Source organism: Equus caballus, chromosome 16, assembly GCF_041296265.1.
Source record: "Equus caballus isolate H_3958 breed thoroughbred chromosome 16, TB-T2T, whole genome shotgun sequence".
Lineage (NCBI taxonomy): Eukaryota > Metazoa > Chordata > Mammalia > Perissodactyla > Equidae > Equus > Equus caballus.
This window is the reverse complement of record NC_091699.1, coordinates 13,467,513-13,485,203: the sequence shown is the minus strand read 5'-3', so window position 1 is coordinate 13,485,203 and position 17,691 is coordinate 13,467,513. Positions and strand designations below refer to the sequence as shown.

General features: G+C 57.0%; 1 protein-coding gene across 2 annotated transcripts in view; it reads left to right on the top strand.

The window, feature by feature from the left end:
• Positions 1-17,691, top strand: part of NUP210 (nucleoporin 210) — a 110,388-nt gene that overhangs the window by 49,754 nt on the left and 42,943 nt on the right. For both annotated transcript variants that reach the window (XM_023619888.2, XM_070238415.1), the window contains 4 exons: positions 745-890; positions 9,871-10,092; positions 11,788-11,961; positions 17,386-17,578. In XM_023619888.2, the coding sequence (XP_023475656.2) occupies positions 745-890; positions 9,871-10,092; positions 11,788-11,961; positions 17,386-17,578 (735 nt within the window). The remainder of the gene's footprint in view (positions 1-744; positions 891-9,870; positions 10,093-11,787; positions 11,962-17,385; positions 17,579-17,691) is intronic.

Below are 17,691 nucleotides of genomic sequence, written 5' to 3'. Positions count from 1 at the left end.
TTGGTCTCTATGCACACAGCAAAATAGATACGCAAGTTCAGATGAAAGATCTACAAGGTGCAAAAAATAAGGAGGGATCTCACCACCAGGATTGAGTTGAAGAGGGCAGACACCACGGAGTTTATGCTGAGCGACGACCTTTCTATGAAATACAGAAGCAAGCAGAGTCGAGCTGTGCCGTTAAAAGGCCGCTGACCGCCGGCCCGGTGGCGCAGTGGTTAAGTGCACACGTTCTGCTTCGGCAGCCTGGGGTTCACCGGTTTGGATCCCAGGTGTGGACCTATGCACTGCTTGGCATGCCATGCTATGGTAGGCGTCCCACATATAAAGTAGAGGAAGATGGGCACGGATCTTAGCTCAGGGCCAGTCTTCCTCAGCAAAAAGAGGAGGATTGGCCGATGTTAGCTCAGGGCTAATCTTCCTCAAAAAAAAAAAAAGAAGGCTGCTGACAGGTTTTCCTTTGGGGGGCTAAAGATGGAAGGATCCACGGGAGATTCCGGGGTGTGCACGTCATCTGTTTTTTGACATGGTCCTGGATACAGAGTGTGTTCAGTTTGTGGGGAAAAAAAAATCGTTGTGAGTTGTATGCTTATGATAAGTGTACTTTTTATGGGAATTACACTCAAAATTTTTAAGTTGAAAAAATTAGGTATCAAGCCCAGGGTGAGAGGGGCTGTCGGCTTGTCTCGTCGTTCCCGGCAAAGTCAGGTTCATGCTGATGGTCCGGTTTTCCTCTTCCTGCAGGGCGGCTGCAGCCGGGCTCCGAGCACTGCAGCGGGGTCCGAGTGCGAGCTGAGGCCCAGGGGTACACCACGCTGCTTGTGAGCTACACGCGCGGCCACATCCACCTGAGCGCCCGCATCACCATCGCTGCCTACCTGCCCCTCAAGGTGAGCCGGCCCTGGGCCCTCCCGCCCCTTTCCTGATGCCATTATTCATTTGCTCCCACAGATTTTGTTAAAACCTTGATTGTTCAAAATAGCTTTTGGAACAGCTCTCTCCCCGTGCTTTCAGAGCTGAAATCAGGGAGCGTGTAGAAGGAGTGGGGCTTCCCTGACGGTGGGCGTGCACGTGCATGGCACTCTCCACGGGGTCAGGACAGAAGGGGCTTCTGGTCTGCTCCAGAGTTACCCTGCAGGGTCTCCGCAGAACCTGGCGTGGGGACGACAGCCCTGGGTCAGGTCTGGGTCTGCTGCGCCTGACGTCAGGTAACCCTCGGGTGTCTGAGCGCCCGTGCCCGTCTGTGGGTGGCGAGGGGGCACTCACATTCACGGCTCAGAGCCGCTGCTTCAGCCTTGACACTGACTCCCGAGCTTGAATCCAGGTCTGACACCCACTCTCAGGGCTGGGCTAATTTAATTTCTCCTGGCCTCAGTTTCCCTGCCTGTAAAGGGGGGCTAATACGGCACCTAAATCAGAGGGTTGTGGGGAGGATTAGCTGAGCTGATGAGTGCAGTGGGCTGAGCGCAGGGCCTGGGAGGTAGTGCGTGCGCAGTAGGGGTTAGTTACCAAATGGGAATGAAAAAGAGCGGCCCTTCCTCAGAGGGTGGCCACACCCCTGCCGGGCACAGCAGGGTGAGCACACTTGTTCCTGGCTCTCTTGAACCCTGCCTCTCCCGGGAGGCCTGGAGACCTGAGTAGGCTCCTTGCTCAGGAGGGTGGGAGGGCTTCCTGGGGGCGGTGGGCCAGGCGGGGTTTGCGAATCCTGGACGCCAGCATCGACCTCTGGGACAGCTCTGGTGCCCTGGTTTGTCACCGCCTGCTTGCTTCTCCCTCCCACCCGTCAGAGGCGAGCTCAGTGACATGGGGATCTTCCATCTCTGAACCCCTAGCCCTGGGCGTAGGGCCTGATGCAGAGCAGACACCAACCAAGGGTTTGGGTTTTTCTGTCGAGGTGTAATCGACATACCAACATTATGTTAGTTCCAGGTGTGCAACATAATGAGTTGATGTTTGTACATAGTGCAAAATGATCACTGTGGTAAGTCTAGTCAACATCCGTCACCACAGTTACAGGTTTTTTCCTTGTGATGAGAACTTTTAAGATCTACTCTCTTAGCAACTGTCAAATATGCAATACAGTATTATTAATATAGTTACCATGATGTACATTACATCCCCAGGACTTATTTATTCTATAACTAGAAGTTTGTACCTTTGGACTCTTTTTACCACTTTTGCCCGCCCCACCCCCACCTCTGACAACCACCAATCTGTGCTCTGTATCTATGAGCTCCTTTTTTTTTTTTTTAGATTCTTCCTATAAGTGAGATCATACAGTATTTGTCTTTGTCTGTGTGACGTTTCACTTGGCATAATGCTCTCAAGGTCCATCCATGTTGTTGCAAATGGCAGGATGCCTTATTTTTTATGGCTGAGTGATACTCCATTGTATATCTATGTGTGTGTGTATATAGCACATTTTCTGTACCCAGTCATCTGTTGATGGACACTTAGGTTGCTTCCGTATCTTGGCTGCTGTAAATGACGCTGCAGTGAACACGGGGTGCATGTATCTTTTCGAGTTAGTGTTTTCATTTCCTTTGGATAAATACCCAGAAGTGGAATTGCTGGATCGTGTGGGAGTTGCATTTTTAATTTTTTGAAAAGGGTTGTTTTATTTAGAATGAATGAATGGGAAAACATGTCCAGGGTTAACCCAGCCAGGAGCCCCCAGACCAAAATATATATGAATACACACTCTGTGCCAGTCCCTCTCTAAACCTTAGGAACACAATGGTGCAAAACTACCCAGAAATCCTTGTCCTCGTGAGCTGACGTTCCAGCAGAGACAGAGGTGGAGACACACAGTAAATGGACGAAGTAAGCGCTGTGTTTTGCACATTCCCGCCGTGCACACGGCGGGGTGGGGTGAAGGGTGATGGGGAGGGTAGCTGTTTGAACTTAGGCCAGGAGGAGGTGAGAGGGTGGGCGCCGAGGTGGGCCTGAGATCCTTAAGGTGGCAGCAGTCGGTCTGAGGAAGCCCTGCCACAGCCTTCTGTGAAGGGGAGCTTTTCCCCGGGACCCTGGGAGGAGGGTCTCAGGGCCCTTCCTGGGTGCTTCCCCGATGACCAGACGGCCTCATTATCTGGGTGTTTGGGCCGGAGCATCAGAGCCCAGCGATTGAGCTCACTGTCCCAAGGTGGGATTAAGAGTGAAGATAAGGTGGCATGTCCCCAGTCACGGTGGCTTCTGGTCAAACTATAGAAAGAGGATATGGGTTTCTTCTCCTTTTATCTTTCTTTTGCCTCCATATCAGTTAACATCAGGATTATTTGCAAGAAATAAAACCCAAAATTACAATGGTTTAACCAATAGAGAGTTTATTTCTCTTTCACACGAGAGGTCTCACACAGGGGTAGTATGGCAGCTCCAGAGTCATCAGGGACCTAGGTTTCTGTCTTTCCACTTCATCATCCTAGAATATGGCTTTCGTCTTCAAGGTTGCCTCAGGGTCTAAAATGGCTGCTGGAGCTCCAGCCATTATATCTACATTCCACATAGCCAGAAGGGGAAAAGAGCTTACTTCTCAGCTGAGTTAGTTCCCTGTAGTAGCCATGTCAGCAGTTTAAAAGAGCAGTTTCCACCAACATCTCATTGGCCAGAACTTAATCCGTTGGCCACAGCCAGCCGCAAGAGAGTCTGGGAAATATTTTAGCTGACAGTTTACCACCCTAGTAAAATAAAGTTTTTCTTGAGGGAAGAGGGGAGCATGGAAACTGGAAAGGCAGCTAACAGTCGTTGCTATAACCTGTGTTTGCTGGTCTTTCCATCAGTTTACTCTGCAGACAATCTGTGGCATTTTGTTGGTACAGGGCCCCAGCTGGGGAGACAGCATTAGGAAGAGATCCCACACTCTGTGCCCTGGGAGGCGACTGGTCCAGGGGATGGCACACACTCAGACTAATGCAGTGAGCATAGTGGAAGGAAGAGTCCCAAGGAGGCTGTCCGGTGAGCACAGAAACAGGAGGATGGCACGGAGGCAGCAGGGTTGGCTCGGGGGGCTAGAAGTAGAGTGGTGGACCTTGGGGTGAGAGCTGAGGCTGTGGCGGTTCCCTGGTCAGGTCAGGAGGGTCTTGAATGCCAGGTTAGGAGCTGGCTAGGCTGTCCAGCAGTGGGCAGCCGGCAGAGCTCAGCAGAACCACGAAATCAGGTCCACACTGGAGACCACAGCTGTTGGTGGGGAGGGGAGCAGACGCATCCCGGAAGCCCGAGAGGTGCCCCCCCATTCCATAGAAGAGGGGCCTCTGCACGTCCGTGGGCGCTGCCCCCGAGAGGGACCCCCCATTCTGTAGAAGAGGGGCTTCTGCACGTCCGTGGCCGCTGCCCGGCCCTGCCCCCAACCTACGTGTCATCTCCTCTGTCTGCCTGGACCCTGGGGGTCCGGCTTGCCTGCTACCTAACTCCGCTCCACAGTCGACACCCCCAGTTGCTCTCTAGCCTCTTTCGGCTGTGGGAGTTTGACCGCCTTGCCCCACCTCCTCTCTGGGAGCCCCTACCTGGGTCGGACAACCCACCTGGTTCACTCATTCTGGCCATGTCAGCAGAGGCTGTATCGTCGACCCTGGAGCCCCGGGGCCAGCCCGGTGCAGTGGGGCCTCACCCTCCGCCCGCCTGCCCCTCGCCTCTGTCTCTTAACTCTAGAGCGTCCCCGTGCAGAGGTGCGTGGGTTCCATCCCCCAGAAGGTAGGCTGCCAGCGCCAAGGCCTCCTGAGGATCAGAGCCCCCTCCTGTTTTGCAAACCAGGAAACTGAGGCCCGGAGAGGAGACGGGGTCGCCCGAGGCACGTGGCCCTCTCCTCTCGGGCGTCGTCTGTTCGAATGTCTGCTTGCTGACACCCGCTGAGGCGCCTCTGCGACTTAGGAGCATCCTCTGCTAGTGGCACTGATTGTCACCCGACCGCCCTGGCACAGGACTCGGTGACACTTTGATGCCCGAATGGGAGGAGCTGACGTGAAGGTGGCAGTTCAGTTCTCCGCTGTTAATAGGGGACATGCGGTGCCTTCCGACAGTCTTTCCCTTGGGGCTGGTGGTGAAGGAGTCCTGGCCAGGTTCACGGGGGCCCTCTATGCCCGTGGCAGGGTTTGTGTTGTGGCATTGGGAATGGGTGAGAGCAGGGTGCTGGCAGTCAGCACAGAGCTGGGCCAGCCGCTGGGTAGGTATGGACAAGTCACTGTGCTCTGCCGGGGCTCATGCTTCCCATCTGTAATCAGGGTGGCAGGTAGTGATAGTGACATTGGCCATAGCCAGGGCCATTTGTGAGCCTGTGCTGGACCCTGCTCAGGCCCCATCGCGCCCCCTCGACTCTCCACAGTGACCCATGAGGCAGGGTTTCCTGTTACACCCACTTTACAGGCTGTGGACTCTGAGCCCTACAGGGGCTGACCTGATGAGGTCACACGGCTGGCAAGCGGCGGCTCGCTCTCGTTGTGGGACGGCGCGTGGAGAACGGCCCAGAGGGCAGGGGAGCTGGGAGAGGAGGCTGCAGGGTTGGGGGTTCTGCCTCAGGCATGGGTCAGAGGAGGCCCCTCAAGGAGGTGACATCCAGCAGATGCCTGGGGGACGCGCAGCAGCCGCCTTGAAGAAGGGCGGTCCAGGCAGGAAGAGCTGGGGGGCCTGGAGTGTGTGCAGCGGTCAGGTGCAGGAACAGGGCCCCTTCGACGGTTTCCAAACGCGGCCATGAGGCAGGGCAGTCAGGTGGTGTCAGCGGGGGCACCCGGCCCCTTGGGATTGTGTGTGCACACACCTGTGCACGTGGGATCGTGTGCGTGTGTGTGCACATGGGATTGTGCATGTGTGCATCTGTGCACATGGGATTGTGCATGTGGACACCTGTGCACATAGGATCATGCTTGTGCACACACCTGTGCACATGGGATCGTGCTTGTGCACACACCTGTGTGCGTGGGATCGTGTGTGTGCACACCTGTGCACGTGGAGCAGGGAGGGATGCCTGGAGAGTTGACCAAGAGAAAATTCAGGAAAGTGTTCACACTGAAAAAAAAAATAGTGAAAAAGACAGAATTCTCATTTGAGAAGTGATGCCCTTTCTCTGCTAAGGGTTTAGCATAAGTACCCAGCCAAGAGAGCCTGAGCCCAAGGCCTTGGAGGCTCATCACCTGGGCCCCTACCATTCTTGAGGATGAGTGCACCTCAAAGCTGTCGCTCAGGTGAGAGTCCGTCTCCGGATTGAGGGGGCACTGGCTGGGGCACTGCTCCAGGTCCAGGACTGCGGTGACAGCTGAGTGGCTCTGTCTGGACCTGCGAGGACTTCAGGCTGTTGGCAGTTGGGGGATTAGGATCCAGGCTCCATGGGCATGGAGGGAGCCGAGGGAAGATCAGAAGCCCTGGCGAGTGGGTCAGGGTAGAGCTCAGTTCCCCTGACAGGCTGGCATACTGCAGTAGGACTCACACGTGCTGGGCCAAACGGAAAGGGCGGGAGGCCGGCACTGGCTGGGCACGGGGATGCCTCGGCTCAGCCAGGCTCACGCCCTCCCGGCAGGACGTCCCAGCCTCTCCTGCAGAGGGGGCTGAGCCTGGGCGCTTTGCCCTGAGCGGCATGAGTGCTCACGGCTTCGGGATTCTGGGCAAGCAGGGCTTAGGAAAGCAGGACCTGGAAGGAACTGTCAGGTGCTCTGCATTCTGGGCGTTGACCTGTCAAGGGGTCACCTGACACGTGGTCAGTGACTGCCATGTGCCTGGCGCCCTGCCGCTTTGAGTCAGACGTGGGCCCTGCCCTGTGGACTTGGATGCAGGCACAGCCCCTGCGTGCACTCTCACGGCGCCCACAGCGGACCCTGCTGATTGATCCTGGTGCCCTTTACTGCTGAGGGCTGCTCCGCAGAGCCCACCCCAGCAGCTGCCACCAGCAGTCAGCGTGCAGCTCTCTGCAACTCTTGCTCTGAGAGACCCTGGGACTCGTGAGAGGTTGAGGGGTCATTTAGTCTGAGGACAGGACTGACTCAGGCTTGGCCCCTACAGCACTGGAACGGTCCCTCTCTCAGACCACTAGATCTGTCTGTTTCCGTTTCTTCTCAGTTTCGGGGTTTGCTTTTTTGATTTAATTTAACTTTTTATATATGTGAGTTATTTACATGGTTCCAAAGTTAGACCTATGTTAAAAGTATACTCAGAAGTCTCACTTCCATCCCTTTCCCCTCTCTTCTCTCCCCACCATCCCTTGTCAGTAACTATTTTGGTTAGTTTCTGGTTTATCCTTTCAGTGTTACATTTTACAAAAATGAGCAAGAATGATGATACGTCCGTATGCCCTGCCTGCCCCTCTCTTCCTTGAGAGGTGGTGTGCTCTGTGTCTTGTTCTGTGCCTGCTCTTTGCTTGGAAAGTAAAGAAAATAACCTGGAGAGCTCTCCATCTCCGCACGGAACGATCTTTGGTGGCCCGTTGCATGGATAGACCATAGTTTACTGAAGCAGTCCCCTGTTGATGGGAGCGTGGGCTGTTTCCGAGCTTTTGCTCTTAAAAATAACACTGCAGTGCACAGCTTTGTCCTATATTCTATATTTTCGTGGAGGGGTATCTTCAGAGTCCATTCCTAGAAGGAGCAGTGCTTGGACAATGGAGAAGTATGTAATTTTAGCAGCTGTTGCCAAGCTCCCCTCCATCGAGGGTCCGCCATTTTTCGGTGTCACCAGCGGATATAAGAGAACACATTTCTCAGTAATGCGGGACTGTGTACTTGAAAGTTGCTAAGAGCACTTAAAAGTTCTCTCACAAGAAAAGAAATCTGTAACAATGTGTGTTGCTGGATGTTAACCAGACTTACTGTGGCGATCAGTTAGCAACACGCACAAATATTCATTCATTATTTGTACACCTGAAACTAATACAATGTTATATGTCAGTTATATCTCAATAAAAAGTAAATAAAGTAGTTAATTTAAGAAAGAGTGCATGTTTCTCTGCAGACTCACTAGCAGTGTGTGCTCACACCTTTGGATTTTTGCTAATCAGATGGCTGAGAATATCTCAGTGTGGTTGTGATTTCTTCTGTGTTCTCTTTTGAACATTCCTGTTTTTCTGGTGTGGTGTTTCATCTCTCGTTTGTTTGAGGTCGTGCTGCAGATGCAGAAGGGAACAGACAGCCCTCTGCTCCTAACGGCCACAGGCCGACTGGGGAGACAGGCCCGAAACAAATCGTGTCCTTGCAGTGTGCACGTCTGCGTGCGCGCCAAACATGTGCCACGTGAAGCGGGCGCCAGAGCATGAGTTGCTGCCCTGGCGGGCTGGGTGGCAGGTTGGGCATCATGGCTGAGCGAGGAGTCGGGCTTCTTGGAGGAAGGGGTGGCGGACAGGGCAGCCGAGCAGCCTCTGTGAGGCGGGACTGGAGGGTGTGGCGCCGGAGGACGAGCTGTGGTCTGCAGGGGGCGCTCGGGAGAGCTGAGCTCGCGAGGCAGGGTTGGGAGAGCCGGGTCCCAGGGCATGCTGCCCAGCCGCTCTTCCGAGGGCTGCAGGCGCTGTGGGATGGTTTAGTGAGGGGACGTGGTTACATCCTTTCTGGGAAGGGCATCTGGCGGCTTGTGGAGGGCCTCACAGGGCAGCAGGTTGACCAGTCAGGAAGTGGTGGTAACCTCAGGGGGCCTGCAAGAGTGGGAGATCAGCCAGGCCTGGCAGGGAGCCAGGAGCAGGGCTGCAGGACCCCTCAGAGGGATCCCTTTCTTTTTCTTCTTTTTTTTCTGGTGAGGAAGATTGGCCTTGAGCAATCTTCCTCTATTTTGTGTGTGGGACACCACCACAACATGGCCTGGTGAGCAGTGTGTAGGTCCACACCTGGGATCTGGCCACAAACCCTGGGCCGCAAAAGCAGAGCATGCAAACTTAACCACTACACCACCACTGGTCCCTGGACCCCCTTCTCCTTTGCACTCTACTGTGTCTGTGGACGGAGGTGTCCTTGTATGGAGCAAGTCGCGTCTCCCTGGAGGTGCTGTCCCTGCCTCGCTGCTGGGGGAATGACGGCCTTTTTCGCAGAGCCAAGTACTGCCTGTGTGCATGAGAGGTGCCCTGGGCTTTCTGTAAAAGGTGACTTTAATTCATTCTCCGTTTGTCGGCACTTTTGGGACTGGACATTCCCTCTTTCCTTAGACAAGTGATGCCCGAGCCCCTGCTGTGTTCCAGGCCCGTTCTAGGGGTTGGAACCCCCAGCAGAAAGGCTAGCCCAGAGCCCACACACGCCGCGGAGAGAGTGCGGGTGGCCCGGGGAGTAGAGTGCCGAGACGTCCAGTAGTTACAGCTGTCAGGACACGCAGTCTGCTGCCCTCCGTCGCCTGGCCTAGTTTTTTTTAGGATCGTTTTATGTTTTTTAAAACAACATGATTGTGATCAAACTCTGGGGTCAGGTTGGTATCCAACTCTTTGTAAATCCTGCTCAGGGACCCGCGTCAGGCCCCCTGTCCGGCCGCACCATGCTTGCCTACCCACTTCGGGAGGGTTTCAGGCGTGGCGGTGGTATGCTGCAGTAAGCGACAGTGTGGTGCACGCCTCTCTGTGCGTGCGCTTGTTACGCTCCTCCCTGCTCTGCCCTTAGGTGCCATCCCAGCTGGGGAGTTCTCGGGTTCAAGGACTGTGGGTATTTTCGGGGGTCTTCCCAGATTGTTTTACGAGAGGCAGGTCAGTTTACACACGCACGCACGCACGCACGCACCTGGCAGTGTGTCAGAGAGCAGGGACAGGATTCCTCCCGCAGCGCCCTCACACCTGTGGGTCTTGACGACGGCTCTGGGGTGTTGCAGGTGGGCAGACTGAGTTCCAAAGAGGAGCGGGGCTTCCCTGACCTCGGGGGCTGATCCCCGGATGGGCGAGGCCCTGGCACAGGCCTGCTGGAGGAACACTGGCTCTTTTTTCTCCCACAGGCTGTGGACCCCTCCTCTGTTGCCTTGGTTACCCTGGGCTCCTCAAAGGAGATGCTTTTTGAAGGAGGTCCGAGACCCTGGGTCCTCGAGCCTTCCAAGTTCTTTCGGAACGTCACCTCCGAGGACATGGACAGCATCAGCCTGGCTCTCTTCGGGCCCCCTGCCTCCCGGAATTACCAGCAACACTGGATCCTGGTGACCTGCCGGGCCTTGGGGGAGCAGGTAAGAGGGTGTACCCCTCTCACAGACAGGCAGACTGGAGCTCGGTGAGGTGGAGTGACTAAATGAGTACAGGCAGGTTGACAGGGTGGCATTTGGAACCCCCCATGCACACTGGCTTCAATAGAGCTCGCCTGTCCTGGCTCCCTTTCCATTCCGGGGTGACTGCTTCTCTCTCCAGGCTTCGGCACTGCCCACTGCCAGATCCGGGGTGGGACGGGATCAGGGGTCACAAAGTCAGATGGCTCCACGGTCAGGCGAGTATCCTAAGTGAGTGACACCACAGGCCCAGGTTTGGCAAATGTTTTTGTTGTTTCAGGATAAGCTGGGAATCCCAGTAGTTTTTTTCTGTGAAATCTCTTGATTTTTTATTTATTTATTTTTTTTGATGCTGAAAACCAAGAAATGAGGAGACTGAGTGGACCGAACAAAACACGTCTGTGACCTGGCTTCCCGTGGGGCTGGGGTCCTGCACAGTGCGAGGCGGGCCATAGGGTCCCCGTGCGGCTCTCCCGAGGCGGGCTGAGCGCTCATTTCACCTCTGGCAAGGACATAGCCCTTGCCCTCGGGTGTCCCGGAGCTGGGAGCCGAAAGCACGGTGGGAGGACGGCAAGAATCAGGAAAGACAGGAGGACACCGTGGGTTTGGGGAGGCGAAGAATCTCCCTGCTTATGTAATAACGCAAAAAGTATCGGCTGATGTTGAAACACACCCGCACACTGCCCAGGGCGCCCTCGGCAGCCGGCCACCCTGAGACTGTCTTGATGTGAGCAGGAAAGATGCACAGTGAAGGGCCCACTGGCTTTGTTTTTTGAAAAAAACAGGAAAAACACATAATAGCCAGTATGCCATGATTAGAATAAACTTAGGAATTAAGTTAGAGACATTTCTTGTCCCTGGCTTGATTCGGTCATCTGTGTCCCCAGTGGGCTGGAGGAGCTGGACCCCGAGCAGGCTTGCCTCCAGGGTGCGTCCCGCCCGGTGCTCTGTGCCTCAGGTCCCCAGCGTCAGGTGGAGGCAGAGAGTCCGCAGGGCGGCAAGGAAGCTGCCTCATGGTCAGGAAGGGTAAGGGGCTGCTGGGCCAGACCCTCCCGTCTGACAGAAAGTGGGCATCGTTGAGGGGCTGGGGTCCTCCCTCAGGATGGGCCAGGAGCCGTGGTGCTCGTCCAGCGAGGGGCTGGACTTGCTTTCTGAGGTCCCAGCTCTACAAACAACTGAAAATCTCCCTCCTGTCTCTTGCACTTGAACTTGCATCTCTGCCGCAGCGCAGCCCGCTGAGCTTGCAGAGAGCCCGCTGCGCGGGCCTCACCCTCCCTGGTCCCCTTCCTGGCCCATCTCCGGGGGTCTCAGCCCAGCAGCACACACTCTCCCACACCTGCGCCTCATGGTGAGGAGTGTTTTCAAGTCCGTGTGAATTCCTCATGTAAGAACCGGAGGCTGGTGAATTTGCTGCTGCAGCCATGGGGTTGTCACAGGGTCCCGGGAAGCCACACGGCCTGCCCTGGGCCAAGGAGCAGGCACAGGTTCTGGCTGATGCTGAGGGAGCCCTCTGCCATGCGTGTGTCACAGGGCCTCTGTGACCCCTCGTGATGCAGGGGTCACATTCTCCTTCTACAGAAGAGCAAACTGAGTCCGAGGGAGCCGGGTGGAGCAGGGCCTCAAACTCGGGGGGTCTGACTGTTCCTTTGGCTCCTCCAGGTCATCGCCCTCTCGGTGGGGAACAAGCCCAGCGTCACCAACCCCTTCCCGGCGCTGGAGCCCGCCGTGGTGAAGTTCGTCTGCGCCCCGCCCTCTAGGCTCACGCTCACGCCCGTCTACGCCAGCCCCCAGCTGGACCTGTCGTGCCCGCTGCTGCAGCAGAACAAGCAGGTGGTGAGTGGGCGGCTCTGGGGGAGGGCGACGGAGCATGGGGCCGGCGGCAGCTCGCTGCTGCACCCTGATGTGTGCGATCAGCCGGCCCTGCATGCTGGGTGCTTCCCTCTGAGTTTGACGTCTGGGGACCTGAGACCTGGAGAGGTGAGGAGACCCACCAGGGTCGCAGCTGCTGGCGGTGCTGGTGGAAGCAGAGCCCCGCCGGCCCCCCACCTTGGCTGCCCATCTCGGCGTGCCCTTGGCAGTCTGTAACAGTCCCCTCGTTTACTCCTGGATGGAGGGTGTTGCTGTGGGGGCTTGTTGTCTGCGGACAGCGCATGGTCGGAGCAGGGCCACGGAGGAGAGGCACCGGCGGCAGCGTGCTCCGCGCTGTGGGTCAGGGGCTGTGTTTCCAACGTCACTGTGGGGAGGGAAGAATGTTGCTTGGGGTTTCTCTGACAGCGGGATGTAGGTGAAACCCACAGGTCTGGTCCCTGGCCTGGTGGCCAGTCCAACCCTCCGCCCGTAGGACACTTGGAGCCCAGATGACTGATCGTGGAGGATTGGAAGCCTCCTGTTTGAGTCAGGGTGATGAGCACCCTTCTGGCCGGCCCAGCCCCAGCCCCTCTCAGAGCAGAGCCGAGAACTTTTCTCCACCACAGATTGCTGAGCACCTCCTCTGTGCCAGGCACAGTACTGGGTTCTGGAATAGAGTACTCAGAACAGATGGTGAGGTGACAGGAGACCAGGAGGCCCGCAAATAGACAGGGTGGGGAGCACCATGGAGGAAGTGAAATAGAGTGGAGGCCCTACCGGTGGAGGCCACTTCAGATGGGGCCCAGAAGGGCCTCTGTGAGGAGGGCACGTTCCACTTCAGGCCCCTGTGGTCAGGAGATGCTGGCTGAGAAGAACTGAGGCAAGGGTACCCTGGGGAGGAAGAACAGCAAGTGCAAAGGCCCTGAGGCAAGACCGGGTCCCTGCATCCCTGTGTCCCTGCTGCCCACCCAGTGGTCAGAACACTTGTGTGCGGGGAACTGTGTGCCTCGTTCCCCTGTCACAGGGACCATCGGCAAGGCCAGGGTCACTGCACCCATTCACAGGTTTGCCATGGGGCTCGGAGGTGGGCAGCGTCCCAAAGGCAGAAGCTCCGTCTGCCCAGCTCCAAGTTCATGCCTCCTCGGCCCCTGTGGCTGCTTCTCTTCTCCCAGCCCCAGCCCTGTGGTCAGCCCCCAGGCGTGTCCAGCTGCACTCCATCCTGGTGGCCCCGAGGGCCTTGCGTCTCTGAGCGTCTCTGGGGTGGAGCCTCTTTCCTCTCCACAGTACCCCCGGGCCGCTCCGTGAGTGCCCCTCCCCCGCCTGGCAGGGAGGTTTGGGAGCTGGCTCCCATGGCGGAGGAGGGCAGGAAGGACTTTGTGTTTGGTGAAATGCCTCTCTTTGAGGCATTAGGGGACCCCAGAACATTCCGCAGTCCAGCACGTGACTGCCTGCCTCCTCCACGTCCCCTGTGGGTTTCGTTCCGCTGGTCCTCCTGCTGCCGTGGCGGTCGCGGGGCGCTGCCTTCTCTCTGGGCTTGCTGGGCTCTGAGCTGTGAGACGGCGCATGGTCCCTCCACGGCCCCCACTCTGGTCCCATCAGGCTGGGGCCTCCACGGCATCGTCAGCCTCCTACCCCACAGGGACCGGGCCGGGAGCCTCCACCTGTGCTCCCTCCTGACGGGCGCCCGCAACTGGGAGCCCAGAGCAAAAGGCTTTTTCCCTTGACTTGGGGCCATTGAGATGAACGTCCTGAAAGTTTTACATTTTAAATCACTTTTATGTATTTAGCAAATTATCCCTCGAGAAGGAATAAAATCGTACTAAGTCTGGAGTCTGGAAAACCCGGCCTGCTCAGTCTACCGTTTGTGAGGCCGGGGGCCGGAGAACCATTCACGTCCGTGGGCCCCGGGTTAGGGACTGACGGGTCCGAGTCCTGCCTGCTGTGCAGCTGGCCTACTTTGAGTGACTGACAGTGGGGTGACAGTGGCCTGCTAGAGTGACAGTGGCCTCGTAGAGTGACAGTGGCCTGCTAGAGTGACAGTGGGGTGACAGTGGCCTCCTATAGTTGCAGAGGATACATGTGGACATGAGCTGTTCAGACTGGTACCTGTTAGGCCTTTTATGGTACTCTCTGCTTAGCGCCCCGCCAGAGGTTCCCATTGCCCCAGAGGAAAAGCGTGAGCCCCCTGACCTGCAGGGCCCCGTGTTGCCTGCTCTCCGTCCCTTCCACCCGCTCCCTCCGTGCTGGACGCCCTGTCTGCACGAGCACACCCCACACCGCCTGCCTGGACCTTGGACATGCTGTCACCTCTGGCTTGAATTCCCCCCACAGCCCTCCGCCTCCCTCCTTTGCCCCGTTCATTTCCTTCTTCAGATGTGGGGCCTCCCCCAGCCTTCAGACCTCTGCTAAAGCTTCACCCCCCTCAACATTCTGTGTTCCGGGTCCCCACCCCCCAACCCCAAGCAGTTAACATGACCCAACACCCCAGAATGTACCTGTTTATTCTCTCCTTTGTGAGTCTCTAGGGCAGAATGGCTCGAGCTAGGGGCTCAGTCAGTGTGATGGACGAGTGAGCGTGTGAATGAACGCACCGGTGCCCCTGCCCCCTGCCCTTGACTCTGGCAGGCTCAAATGCCTGGAGAAGCCAAGGGAGGTGCTGCTGAAGAAAGGGGGCAGGGAGGGGTGGTGGTGTGCAGACCTGGAGAGCGGGTGCCCCTTCAGACTCAGCTCCAGCCCGTTCAACCCCAGGCCGGCCAAACCTTCTCGTTTCCAGAGAAAAAAACCAATCAGATCAATGTGCATCTTCCCTGTCCTTGGACTCCCGGACTGGCCGTCTGTTAGCTGTGACCTCGGCATCAGCCCAGGGCATCTCTGGACTGAGAGAGGACCGTTGGGCGGCAGAGCACGGCTCTGAGTTGCCTTGCGTGTGTCGTAGGTCTCGCTCACCAGGAAATAGTGGACCTGGAACACAGAATTGCCATGTGATCGTCAGTCCTGGGGTTCCAGAGCCCGAGCCGGTCAGGCTTGGCCCCTGCGATTTAGGGTCTCACCAGGGGACCTTAAGGGAGACATCCCTGCCGAGTACCCTGGGGGCAGGACCAATTTAATTTTATACCTCACCCAAACCAGAGGCTGCCCAAGACATGTCTGCAGAGTAAATTATTAGCAAGGCCAGACACCAGAGTGGAGCTGACTGGTCGGAGTGACAAAGTAGAACCACATTCCAGCCTGACCCTGGTCCCCAGGCAGGCCATCTGATGTCCAGCTCGCCATGGCTGAGCACCAGTTGTACCAGGAGATTGATCAGCCAGAGCTTGAGCTCCACCTGACTCGTGTGCCAGGGAGAGGCTGCACAGTGTCAGCGGAGGCCTGCAGGCTTTAAATCAGACCGGCAGAGTTCCACCCCTAAATCTATGTGACCATGGGCAAGTTACTTAAAGTCTCTGAGCCTAGCCTCCCCATTTCTAAGTTGGGGATAATGTTGTTGCCTCAGATGGCCATGGGAAGGATCCAGTCAGCTTGCGAGCTTGCTCGACGCACAGCGTTAATGTCCTTCCCTGGAAGAGCGGGAGGAAGGGCAGAGCGTTGGTCTTCCACCAGGGGTTGCATCTGGGGGAACGAGTGGGGCGTCCAGAATACGCCCGTTGCTGTCACTGCCCAAAGTTACAGCTCCCAGCTCACGTCAGAATAATGATAAAACCCTGTGAGTCTCCGGGTGATTGTGCTGCCCGGCGCTTAGCGTTTGCAGTGGGCTTCGGTCCAGCATTCGCTGGAGGCGAGAGAGCTGGACGGGCCTGGGGAGGAGCCCTCCTGGTGGGGGCAGGGAGTCGGGGGACTGCGTCCATCGGGACAGGTGAGGCTGGGCTGCAGTAAAAACCACCCCAAGGCCTGGTGCCCCCGTGCAGCACGGCTTCACTTCTTGCTCACGCTGCCCTGCGTCGAGGGTGGGCTGGGTCCCTGCTCCACGTCATTCTTATCTTCCTTCCAAGGCTTAGGTGGTGGAGCAGCTGCCCAGTGGAACGTGGCCAGGTGCCACCGTGGGGAGAAGGGCGAGCATGGCAGGTCATATTCTGACTGTTAAAGCTTCCTTTAGGATTGTCTCAAGTCACTTGTCACATTTCGCTGGCCAAAGCAAGTGACATGGTCACTCCTAACCTCAGGGGCGGTATTGTCCTTCTTTCTGGACCCGTGGCTGATGGAGAACTGGGCGCATCTGTGACTGTTCCTAATGACAGCCATTTCCTGCTTGTGCATAGATGCAATGAGCCAGGCTCTTCCTTTATATAAAACAGTCCTGGAAGGGGGGGTTCTGTCGATTCCCACTTCACAGATGGAGAAACTGAGGCTCTGGGAACTCAGCAGCTCTCCTGGGTGGGAAGAGGCAGCGCTGGGTCGAGTCCAGGCTGTGGGACCTGGATGTCTTTGCGTTCAGGGTCCCTGCTTTGCTGCCCACCCCACCTGCCCCAGGCCATTCGAGCAGGGAGGGAGGGGACGAACCAGCATCTGGGAGGAGTGAGGCCCCGGTCACATGGTTCTGAGGGCGCGGTTGCTCAGGGAGCGGGAGGTAATGGAAGAGAAGCAGGAATTCGGGGTTTGGAATGGAATCCTGACAGTGGGGGCGCCACGCGGCTGCCGCCCAGTCGGCTTTGATTCGCTCCTTCCCTTCCCTGGGACTCTGCTTCCTCCCCCCTAATATGTGGTGACAGCTCCCACATCGCTGGGTGTTTAAGGATTAGGTGAGAACTGGGCTCTGAAAGCAGCTTTGCAAACCTAGTGGCTCTGGGACATCTGGGGGTTGTAATTGGCATTCCTGTTAAACCACTCGAGGGGACATCCTGGAGGGCTGCAACTGTGGGGCAGGCAGGACGTGGGGGAAGGACAGCGCCGGCTGGGGTAGGGGCTCTGGGACAGGGTCTCCCAGCCTCTGCACTATTGATGTTTGGGGCTCAACCCTGCCTTCTCCTGGGTCCCTCTATGCATTGTGGGGTGCTCAGTGTACTCTGACTTCTACCCACCAGATGCCAATTGCTCCCCCGGCAGTTGTGACAACCAGAAATGCCTCCAGACATCGCCAAGGCAAACTGCACATTGTGCTGACTGCTCATAGACCCATGCAGGGGAACGCACAGGAAGCTTTCTCTCTTGCTGTTTTTTTTTCCTTCAAAAGCACCATTTTGCACATTGCATACTTGTCCCCATCAAGGGCCACAGGCTGGAGTACGTAGCCAGGTGGGACAGGGCCATGGGGCACCTGTTGTGAGGATCCATTAGTGACTCACCCCCACTCCCTCACCAGGACCCCCGTGAGCCCAGAAGACTGCCGGCCAGGTTTGGGGTGCAGCCTGTGGTCAGGAGTGGCTGTGTCCTGTCCTGAGCACGGCCATGGCTTCTTACTTCGGCTTCTTGCAGGTGCCGGTCTCCAGCCACCGCAACCCTCTGCTGGACCTGGCTGCCTATGACCAGCAGGGCCGAACGTTTGACAACTTCAGCTCTCTGAGCGTCCAGTGGGAGTCCACCAGGCCGTTGCTGGCCAGCATCGAGCTGGACCTGCCCATGCAGTTCGTGTCCCGGGACGACGGGAGCGGCCAGAAGAAGTTGCATGGTGAGCCCGCCGGCCCCAGGTGGGACAACGGGGAACAGTGACAGCCCAGATGACAGGAGGGGTGCGGGGAGCTGGGGGCTCCTGCCTGGGACCCATCTTTATCCAAGATACAA